This window comes from Sycon ciliatum, chromosome 2, assembly GCF_964019385.1.
Source record: "Sycon ciliatum chromosome 2, ocSycCili1.1, whole genome shotgun sequence".
Classification (NCBI taxonomy): Eukaryota; Metazoa; Porifera; class Calcarea; order Leucosolenida; family Sycettidae; genus Sycon; species Sycon ciliatum.
The window spans coordinates 32,219,871-32,230,501 of record NC_088644.1 but is presented as its reverse complement, the minus strand read 5'-3'; the positions used below and the strand labels follow the sequence as shown (position 1 = coordinate 32,230,501).

The 10,631-nt window shown below is 48.4% G+C and overlaps 2 protein-coding genes across 2 annotated transcripts in view; both read left to right on the top strand.

The window, feature by feature from the left end:
• Positions 1-323, top strand: part of LOC135809730 (glutathione S-transferase Mu 1-like) — a 13,281-nt gene extending 12,958 nt beyond the window's left edge. Inside the window, exon 11 of the mRNA XM_065323146.1 lies at positions 1-323. This exon is cut by the window's left edge and continues 30 nt beyond it. Within this exon, the coding sequence (XP_065179218.1) occupies positions 1-54 (54 nt within the window). The 3' untranslated portion in view covers positions 55-323.
• A 1,084-nt stretch (positions 324-1,407) lies between these two features.
• Positions 1,408-9,930, top strand: LOC135809729 (uncharacterized). The gene is made up of 10 exons (XM_065323145.1): positions 1,408-2,767; positions 3,775-3,858; positions 4,560-4,684; positions 5,060-5,122; positions 5,432-6,092; positions 6,192-6,299; positions 6,477-6,630; positions 7,762-7,999; positions 8,645-8,758; positions 9,686-9,930. The coding sequence occupies exons 1-10, from the start codon at positions 1,996-1,998 to the stop codon at positions 9,725-9,727; spliced, it is 2,361 nt and encodes a 786-aa protein (XP_065179217.1). The 5' UTR covers positions 1,408-1,995; the 3' UTR covers positions 9,728-9,930.
• The last annotated feature ends 701 nt before the right edge of the window (positions 9,931-10,631 follow it).

The following is a 10,631-nucleotide window of genomic DNA, read 5'->3' as shown; positions in this document are numbered from 1 at the left end:
TCTGACCGCTTTGTTGCTCGTCCAGTTAACAATCCCAGTGCCCAGTGGAAGTAGGTCATGATCTCTCACGTGCAGCAGCCTTGTCCGCACTGTTTTGCCTCTTGTCCAAGCCCATTCAATGTGAATTCTTTTACTCTAATATATTCTTTGGTTTTCTAGACTTCCGTTTGGCACTTTAGCTGGGCCAATCATCAATAGGTTGAGCCTATTTATTCGAATTCCTTTACAAGCGATTGTTGTGTTTCGCTTATCTTTTTTTAAATGTTTTCTACGAGTTTTTGCTCGTTTTGATCAGTTCTTTAGAAGAATTTTTTTGTCCAGGATGCGTCATTGAATGCTGAGACCATGTGACCATGTGGCACCTACATTACAACACTGCATAGCCAGTTAGGGGATAAGATGTGGGGTGCTGCTGCATGGCGGTTTCAAGATGTTATTTATGGAGTCCTGGCAGGAGAGGGGGGGGGGGGGGGAGGGAGGGAGACCTCGTATATCAAGTTTCATTTTGCTGTTTGGAGCACCTGGGACTTCCCTGGTCCTGAATACATATACACTCACGGTGCCCTGGTCTTTGGGAATACTTGACCCTTCATCCCCAGCTGGCTTTAGCACTGCACCAGGAGGTTGCAGTCCATTAGATGGCTGGATTACTGCAAGTTTAAATGGTTATTCAATCAATGACTGAGACGCTGGTTCCAGTTGTAATGAAATATCCATTATACTACATACTTCCTCGGGGGATCGATGTCATTCCAGGGTCCTTATTGTGATTCTCAGGCGCTAGGCGTCCAACGTCAAATTCCCATGATGCTGCAGACTTTTCACGCACCGTCCGGCACAATGGGGATATTGTCATCTCAATGATCCGGTGTTGATTGCCTCTCCCTCGCCGGGCCTCGGCACTGGCACGAGAGAAACATACGGTTGGTGAACGATGATCGCCTGATGGCATTCGGATCCGACTTGCAGGGACATTGTAGCCGCTGCATTCATGCATGCATGCCATGTTCTGCAATCTGGGGCATAACGGGTCCATACTGGACTTGTTGCTTGCCGATTGCATACTATTGGTGGCCCGACTAATCTTGCATGTGTTATGGACTCTGATCCTGCTGTCAAGCGATGATCCCGCTCATACATGATACAGCAGCAGTGTCACGAGATTATTGACTTCGTTCTCAATGTAGATTGGTAGTGGGTTGCATGATGTAGTGTTGGTCCTGGCAACATGATCCCTGAGGAGGTGCAGCCACTCTGCTGCCTTCAAGCTGCGGATCAACTACAGCTGCCAACCACAGGCTGCCAAGTGACCAGCCATCCTGCACACTGGTATGATATTCCGAATGACTATGTCTGTCTGTCCGTGCATGCAGGACTTGGGAAATAATAGCCGAAAGGCGTCTGGCACTGTTTAGGCTGAGCTGCTCCCGTCGCCCATTGGATGCCGATCAATTTCAAAATGGCATCGTCCTTCGAATGAATGCGCGGTCACACTGACCATTGGCATTGTCACTGTGCTGTGTGCGCTGATACGAGCTGCGGACGGTTTTCACCATGTGACGAACGGCTTTGTGTAAACTCCGCCATTGCCGAACTGTTGACCGAGACGATACGTCGACTGCGGACGCGAATGTGCTCTGGCCGTGCGCAGTGTCCGTTTGCGCAGCAGCTAGCACTACGTCGAAATCGAGGCGTGTCCGACTTCTCGTCCATGCCCGGCCGTCGCCAGATGGGAGAAACGTGTGTCTTCACGGCTGCCAGCTTACTCGGCCTAGTGTTTGTTTCTGGTGGCCCCTTCGCGAGCACTCATAGCCAGGGGAGGACAAGTCCGGGAGTCGCTTAGCTGCCTGCTTCGTGACACGACGTAGCCAAATTCCCGCAGAGCTCCCTTGATCCTGCCGACACCGCTGATTTTGCGAAGCAGCACTTGTCATTCACGAAGTAATCTCATTTATTCTCGCGGCTGCTTTTCCACTGCTACTCGCCGGTCCCCTTATGAATTCACAGCCAGCACCTAGAGGAAGCCCATATGGTCGGGGTACCGGGAAGCATGCGCGAGGGACGGAAGCTGACCTTGTCCGACCACTGGAGTTTGCGTGCAGCACGCAGGAAAAGAAACACAGCAGCAAGGACGGTGCAGGGTTCAGCGCAGCGAACAATGATTCTGGCTATTTGGACGGCAGTATAGCGGATGTGGAAACGGACGAGGAACCTCACGATGTGTCTGCCGGCGCTGCAGAAATGAATGCCAGTTGCTCCTTCGACGAAGGGTTCGTCAATGGTGTCGCTCAAAACATAAACACCGGAACAGTGATGCGAAGTGATGATAGTGAAGTAGTGGGTAACGAAGCTAGCTCATTCATGAGCCAACAAAATGCTCCGCTGGTGAACATTCGATGTCCGCGACCCGGTAATGACACAACTGTGAGCATCACACAGGAGGAGTTCGGTCGTTTACCTGCCGATGTAGCAGCCTTCTGTTACATCACTCTGTATGATGCCGACTGGCGACAGCTGTCCCGGCGCAGAGAACAGGCGGCAAGGGACGCAGCCAACTCTGCCCTCGATCTGGCTTACGTACGGGACGAGCACGGCAAACGTCCGGGTTTCTCGGCCATGTTCGGCACGGACTGGGATAGAGAAGCGGTGTACCAGGTGTGGAAGGACATGAAGCGGCATCTACCGCGTGCCGACCCGCTGGAGCGCGTACTAAACTGGGTGTTGTCCGATGACGTACGGAGTTATGCTCCCGACGAAGTGATTGAATGTAAGCTTGCACAATCTAGATGTTATTGATCTACTGTGATGGATATTGAAATCCGATGGGATGACCTAAGTTAACAGCTTTTAGCTCATACATGCACTGTAGTTCACACACACACACACACTGTAGACATGGACCAGCAGTGCCCGCGGCTGCAACTAAGACCAGCGACCCGGTGCCGCTTGACTTCTTGACGGATTTCAATGTCCGCTTCAGAAGGTTACCGCCCTGTGTGAGAACACACCCTCTGCGGAACACTACCCCCGCTGACGGCATGGTGAATGTACTTCTCCAGCCGCCGCAATGTGCCGCTTCTCTTCTGGGTATACAGATATGACACAGGCTCTCCAAACACATCATGGTACCATAGTGGGACACCCGTACAGTTATGGCATAATGACTGTGCAGAGGTCATGCCAATAGCATCATCGCATAATATGCTTTGTATTGAGTGTTAAATCAGTATTCGTGATGTCACAATTTTACCACTCAATACGAACCATCGCAGGTGATGACGTAATCGCATAACTCCCATAATTATTATGAAGGTGGCTGTCTCTGATATAGCCAGGGAGTCGTAAAATACCGGTATTTTACGACTCCCTGGATATAACATGCATGCAGATGTGTTACCAGGACTGCAAAGCCAAAGGACTTGAGTTAAAAAGTCTGAGAGCAGTTCATTGCACGGCATGATAGGTGAAGATCCAACTCAAAGTGTGTATTTGCCGCCCTGGATCTGGCTGCATGGCTCTCGACGCCCTGGACGTGGTACAAATGCTGCCGGACATGTAAAATAACGTTACAGTGATGTACATGTACATGCAATGGGAACTGGTCCAGGGCGCCAGCTTTGCACCTTATTTCACCTAGCGCAACTCTATCAGCTATTTTCAGCAGCTAGTTAACCTGAGCACTGGTGGTGAAGTACATGTACATGTACTGTCATACCTGTATGTTGATCAAGAATATGCTGGACCTTTCTGCTGTATTTTGATGGGCACTGGCAGATGAGCAAGTCTTCCTGAACTTGCCAGAACGAGGCAAGCACTTCCCCAACCCCAACCCGGCGATGTCAATTGCCGTTCTTGAAGGTATGTAGTATGTACATGCGCAACCGGCTTGCGCCCGGGTGTTTTCGCACTGTCCTGAAAAGATCATGTTTGAGAATGTTTGATTCAATGTACTTCGAAGTATGAGTAACTTTGTCAATGGAGCAGGGGGGAGGGAGCTGCACTTACTCCCCCCCCCCCCCCCCCCGGCCCCACCCCTCTAAAAATACACACATACACATACACAAAAGAGAACGTTTAGACCTTGGTTCAACATGTACCTGAGGATTGCAGTGTAGTGCTTTGACGGTCAATGTGTTGTGAAGCAGAAACACATCAGTGTAGAGCTGTGAAGGGACTACTAAGTATTGTAGCCATGCCCAGTAATGCATGTTCATGCCTTTATATCCGTAGCTACATTTCAGGAGTAGATTCCATACTGGGTCAGACCATCACACCACATAGATTGGTGCCGTGTTTTTGGTTGAGTCGCGCAGTCTACCATGGATTCCTCTTATTCCTAGTTTTGCTTTTGTAATGTTTTAGGTGGAGCGATGTGTTTGGGCACTGACATAGGATAAACTACAGTGATTGTTGTTGCTCATAACATTTCTAGTGTTTTTTTATGTGTCTTTTCCACATTTATTTCCGTCAGAGAACTGAAGTACCCCCCCCCCCCCCCTCCTCACAGCGTACACTAACGCCAATGTTCACAATCATGTTCTTTGTCCATCTTCTGCCAGGATACGAAACCAGCATATCGCGCTGTGCATCGGAGCGTGGCACGCACGGTCACAACAGTCCCGTTCCCATTGATCCACACGGCCAAAAGATCCTGGATATCTACAAGGAACTCCACCGGAGACAGGTATGTTGCATCCTTGGACGCTGTCTATCGAGTTTTGAACACAGCCTTGAGGTGCGGGGCATGTATATCTTGCTTGGACGCCGTCCATAGAGTTTTGAACACAGCCTGGAGGTGCGGGGCATGAATATCTTGCTTGGGTGCATTTTGCCCTATGTTCCCGTCTTTTTACTTAATTGAGCATATGTGTGTGTGTGTGTGTGTATGTGTGTGTGTGTGTGTGTATGTGTGTGTGTGTATGTGTGTGTGTGTATGTGTGTGTGTGTGTGTGTGTGTGTGTGTGTGTGTGCGCGTGTGCGTGCCGCGTGCCTGCATGTATGTGTGGTTGTGTGTATGTGTATCTGTCTTGTTGCACACAACGATACCCGTGACTCACAGGCGAATGTGAAGGATCAAATTGTGCTGGGATCGATCACCGCCGAGACTCTTGAGCAGCAGATGGTAAGCATTGAATGAGAGGCTGCTGTGCTTGGACACATCACATTGTGATGCCCTCCTTTTCTTGTACAACCAACGGCGAATGAAAGTCTATCATAATCATCTGGATACATCACCTGGAAAGAGAATGTTATTCTTCATTAGCTTGTCCAATGGCACTCAAACACGTCGAACATCACCCGCTATATCCCAGTGATAACAGTTCTATCACATCTAGCTAGTCCATCTCCTCTCTCTACCACTGTATGATACCAGTGTATCTTTCAACACAAAATATCATGTGATTGCGTCTTTCTCTGTGTTCGTTCCTAGCTCAACAACGATTCCGAAGACAACTCATCAGAGTTGGTGCATGCCCTTGATCACTACCTGGCATTGAGGCGTGCCTGCAGGACACTGTATGCCGTGGAGCACATGAACAACACAGGTCTTGCAAACGGTCACCGCGGTGGAGCTGCGGCGGCGGCAGCAGCAGCAGCAGCGGTGGCTGCAGCTCGTCCTCACCTTCTCTATGCCCAGCAACAGCAGCAGAGACTGCAGGCAATGGCCAATGCCGATGGTCATCCCCTGTTACAGCATGCTACCAATGCTCATCACGCTGTGCACCAAACAGCACATGTTCCACACCATCATCATCATCAGCAGCAGCAGCAATACCAACAACAGCCACAGCAACACCAACAGCAGCAGCAGCAGCTGCCTTACATGGCGCCTATGCCTGGCCCACACCAGCGCATTCAGCACCAGCACCAGCAGCTGCAGCACCCTCAGCAGTATCAGCAACAGCAGCACCAGCACAGTTCTCCCAGGCGTTATCCGGTTCACGTTACCAACCCGGCGCCGTTTGAGTCGCTGGATGCAGCTGCCAGGAATGGAAACATTGTGGATGGCATGTACTTGCCTTCGTTGCCTAGACCAAACAATGTGTTGGAGGGCAGAAGACCTCAAGTACCCAGTTCAGCCACAAACACAGGTAGGGCGTCAAAAATTGATTTGCACTTTTGTTATTCTCCGTGTGCCGAGATTGGTTGGAAATCTTAAAATTTGGTCCCTTTTTGTTTGTGCTTTTTAGGAGCCGCCGATGGATGTAACCGCCACACAGCTGCACTGGGGCCACTGAAGAGCAATCGCCGGCAAAAGCGAGTACATCACCCGCCGGTACCACCTGCAAGACAGTTGTGTAAGCACATGTAGCAGTATCAACGTTCCATTGCCACTCAACGAATTGTACCAACTGCATCTGTGTAGGGTGAAAGACAATTCTATTTCATCACGAAAGCTGTATGTATTCGCACATTACTTGCCACTCATCACAACGACTGCGGCGTGTTGTCTTGTTGTATTGCTGTGTGTTTAGCAAATAGAAGTAACTCCTTCTACACGCTACCATACCAATGCCTGTGGCAACGCTGTGGCAGTCGCTTCAAGTCCTCGCAGGAGCTTTACACTCACGTGGAGCGCCAGCACATCAAAACTGATCCTGGATTTCTGACCGGAGAAAGAGGCTTCAGGTAACACAAAGTTCTATCTACACCATATCTGCTGCACTTTTACTTTTAAATAGGGGTGAAAGTTGGCACTGAGATCCCGAGTTCGAGTACTCTGATTTTCTCCGATCGAATATTCGAGTATTCGAGTATTCTTCATCTCCTAAAAATTGCACACCAAGGGCCTTAACATCGCATGATACAACCCTGATTGAACCGAGTGGCAGTCATTTTTCTCGGGTGTGTTCGTTGGTGGGTCATTTGGGCTCTCTCTACTCAGGAACAAATGTTCGCCACACGGTCTGCACATCAATATCTGCCGACTGCTGCTCTGAAACTGCAGATTTCTGTGGTAAATGAATGCACCATGTATGAACGAGTACTCTGATTTATTCCGAGTACGATTATTTTTGAAAAAACCGAGCGAGTACTCGAGTATTCGGTATAATTGTTTCACCCCTACTTTTAAAACACATTCACTAATACATGCATACCTCTTATATCCGAGCGGTCCGGGGACCGGGTAGTGCCCGTAACTTCGTAACTCCGATTCATATACGGTTTAAGGGGGAAAGGCCATAGACATGGCATAATGATATGGCGTCACTATTTCCACAAAAGTTACAAAAGAGTAGTAATGTTTCCACTGAAACCCGCCCGGAGAGTGCCCGGTATACCAAAGTGCCTGTAACTTCGGGGTCTGGATAACCGAGGTATGAGTGTAGAATCAAATTAACAAAGCCACTCTCGTTCTATGCCCTGTGCGCTTTGTTTGGTATTGAGGAGCTTGCTAAAGAGAGGCACCAAACAGTCACCTATGCGCGCTAAGTTAACACATTGTGGATAGTGTGCGCATGCATGCATGCATGCATGCGCACACTATGTATATGTACATGATTACATTACTATACACATCTCGGCTGAATCCTAGAGATACACATCTGCATCCAGCAGGTTCATTCCACTCTGTTATGCTTGTACAACTGTGTACAGTCCAACCACCCAACAAGGGCAAGAATTGACTCTGACAAACACTGATGATGTAATTTCACGTTTAGACGATTTTAAAATATCTCCTTCAGCAGCGGACTTCACATGTCAGTTCCAGTGTTCGTACCCTTAACGTGTTTCTGTCTGGTTTATCTATGCCCTCAGCTGTCAATGGCAAGGGTGTACATCGCAGGAAACAAGCGTCATGGCCCAGCTGACGTCTCCCTCCACGTCCAATCTTGCACGTGATTTTGGCCCCGGCAAGCCCTCCCTCAACGCCAAGGGACGCGGAGGTAATGCTACGACCGGTCGGTCACCAGGTCAGCCGCGCAGAGTGGCCTTCTCCTGCAAGGCTCGGTACCAGCTGCTCATCCACATCCAGAATGTGCACTGTAAAGAGAAGGTAAGCCGCATCACAGTCCGTAGGTGCGTTCACGCTTTCGCCTTCACATCGCAACATTTTGTGATAGCAATCGCTATAGCGATTTGCCACAGCCAGAATCCAGGAGCATTGGATCTACAATAATTATAGCCTCTATAGGGCTCGAGTCTGAGTTTCATTAAAAGTTAACCAGACATCAGAATGGCGTATATTTCAGTCATTATCTGTTTGCAAAGAAGCTCAAGTGACAGCATAGGTTGTGGTCCAATCTGTTCTGAAGTGTCTTGTTCTAGCCTTGATGGTGGAGATCAAATAAACCTTTCACAACAACCTGTATTATGACGGGGACAAGTAGTACATGCAGGGGCGTCGGAACCGGTGCGGCAGGTCCGGCCAAAGCCGCACCAATAATTTCATCTTGTGACTTTTGAAGCAGTGAAATATGGGCTCTTTCAGTATTTGGGCCCAATTTCCCTAGAGTTTTCCCAGGGACCTGCACCAATGTCGAATACCTTCTAACGTCCCTCACATGACAGTTGCGAGTAATGTCCACTGGATAAGCTCATTGTGCAATGACAACGTTTGTACCACTACCACTCGCTGGAATGTTAAGGTCCACACATGCGTTTTCGAACTGTCTCTGTTCATGCACCGCCTGCTTTTTAGATGAAGTTTGACGAGCAAATCATGTCAGCTGGACTGTCTTCGGGCTCTCGTGAGGCTCACGCATACGCCTCAATGTCCGGGCAGGCAACAGATGGGCTCTCTGACATCACTGAAGTATGTACATGTGTGTATGTGTGTATTAGTGTGCGTGTGTGAACGTGTGTGTGTCTTAGTGTGTATCTTATATGATAGGAAGTTCTATTTTTGTGTGTGCATGTGTTTGTCATCAGCTGTGTGGTATAGACCAGGCTTAAATTAGTGGCGGTCAATTCATCAGCTTTGCAAGCTGTTGAATGGTGTAGTCCCAGCACTAGTTTGTTCGCTATCATCACTTCAGCTTGTGTTTTTGAGGTTTATTTTAAAAAAAAGGACCATGATAAAGTGTTTCGAGCATTTGGGCCGGGTTTAACATCGCAACATGTACATTAGGGACCTTTCGCATTTGCTACGAAACGAATGCGAAACGAAAGTTTGATTCAGCTCGTAATCGTTTCGTTGAAAACAGATTTCAGGCTTCGCAAGTCGTCATGCAAATGTGCATGGCAACTACGAATACGGCCGCGGGCGCCGGTAGCTTGGCGTACGGGTTTTCACACGCACACGTGCATGGATCATGGAATCAAGGGAAAAATGTGTACCTTGCAAAACATGTGTACCTATCCAAATAAATGTGTACCTGACTGATTCGGAGCATGCCACGAATGAAGAGGCTTCCATTCGTGAAAACGAGTTCTCCGCAGGGACTCTGACGAATCCTCGAACCCAGGTGACGAATCAGCATTCGTTTCGTATCCGTACGCGGGGTGCGAAAGGTCCCTATTTAGTCTGATCCCAAACCGAGTTCCGACCGAATTAGAATTGATTTGCAGCCTAACTCGGCCTGTGGTAGTGTAAATACTGTTTGAAAAGGGCCGGATATCTATACTGAATGAATTGCAATTGATTGGGGGAATTTCATCTCTATAGTAGTAATCTCATCACTGGACAAGTAACTTTCCAGGTGGTCACGTGGCCTTGTATCGTGTCATTCTATCTTCACAGAGGCGCTCTGAATCGCCCACACGCCCAGGCAAGCACGGATGAGCCACTCCGCAGTGCCGTTACGTATCCAGCCGGCGAGGACAACGCATACATAGCATGCTACTAAAGTCTGTTGAGCTTGATGATGATAGCCACTTGACAGCCACTTGACAGCCTGTATTCTATCTATTCACCATGAGATCTTCGTCTTGAAAAATAGTTTACGTTTTCATTTATTTTATATTTAATAAAAGCATCACTCTTCATGCAAACCATCTGGCTGCATCATTTAGACTTAGAGCGAGTGCTAGTAGAAAAAGGGTACTCAGATGATCTAACCATAGATTTATGTTTGCTCCCACCGGCACCGGGAGCTGCATCTGCGCCTTGATCCAAGAGGGTGGTGGCGTTCCTGCGGATGCGGAAAACTGGGCCTTTGGCCAAGTCTCACGCGAACCGTGAATTTTTTTTTTTTTTTTTTTGCGGATACAACCGGTTTTTTTAAAACGAAGTGCTATGGTATCCCACCTGTACTTAGAAGTTCATGATCTTTATTTCAGGCCTTTCTAACTCTGCCCATCTTAAAACTCATCTCACCGTGTAGATGGCAGCCACACTGACATTATCGAGTATAGCAGCCACGGTTCAAAACACAAAGTGGCGGCTGGGCTATGGTTATTGCAAAAGGTCACCTGGTCTAACATTCTCTGACTTGAATAATTAGGGAGTTGAAAAGGCAAACGTCTGAAGAAAACTTGACTGCCACCATGAGGACTCGAACCAGGGTTAGCAAAAGAGTGTTGTTATGGCAATAGATATAGCGAGATGCGTACCGACAGCTAGGGTTATGGAATTATTAACATGTTTATTACTGAACTTTCGCAAGCCTTCTCACCGCAGGATTTAGAGACAAAGTGACGTTTGTGAACGCCGACCACAAACACACTGATTAGGAGTTACGAGTTCA

Coding starts and splice junctions, on each gene's coding strand:
- LOC135809729 (XM_065323145.1), top strand. CDS start 1,996: ATGAATTCACAGCCAGCACCTAGAGGAAGCCCATATGGTCGGGGTACC. Junction 5,123..5,431: donor AGACTCTTGAGCAGCAGATG/GTAAGCATTGAA, acceptor GTTCGTTCCTAG/CTCAACAACGATTCCGAAGA. Junction 6,093..6,191: donor CAGTTCAGCCACAAACACAG/GTAGGGCGTCAA, acceptor TGTGCTTTTTAG/GAGCCGCCGATGGATGTAAC.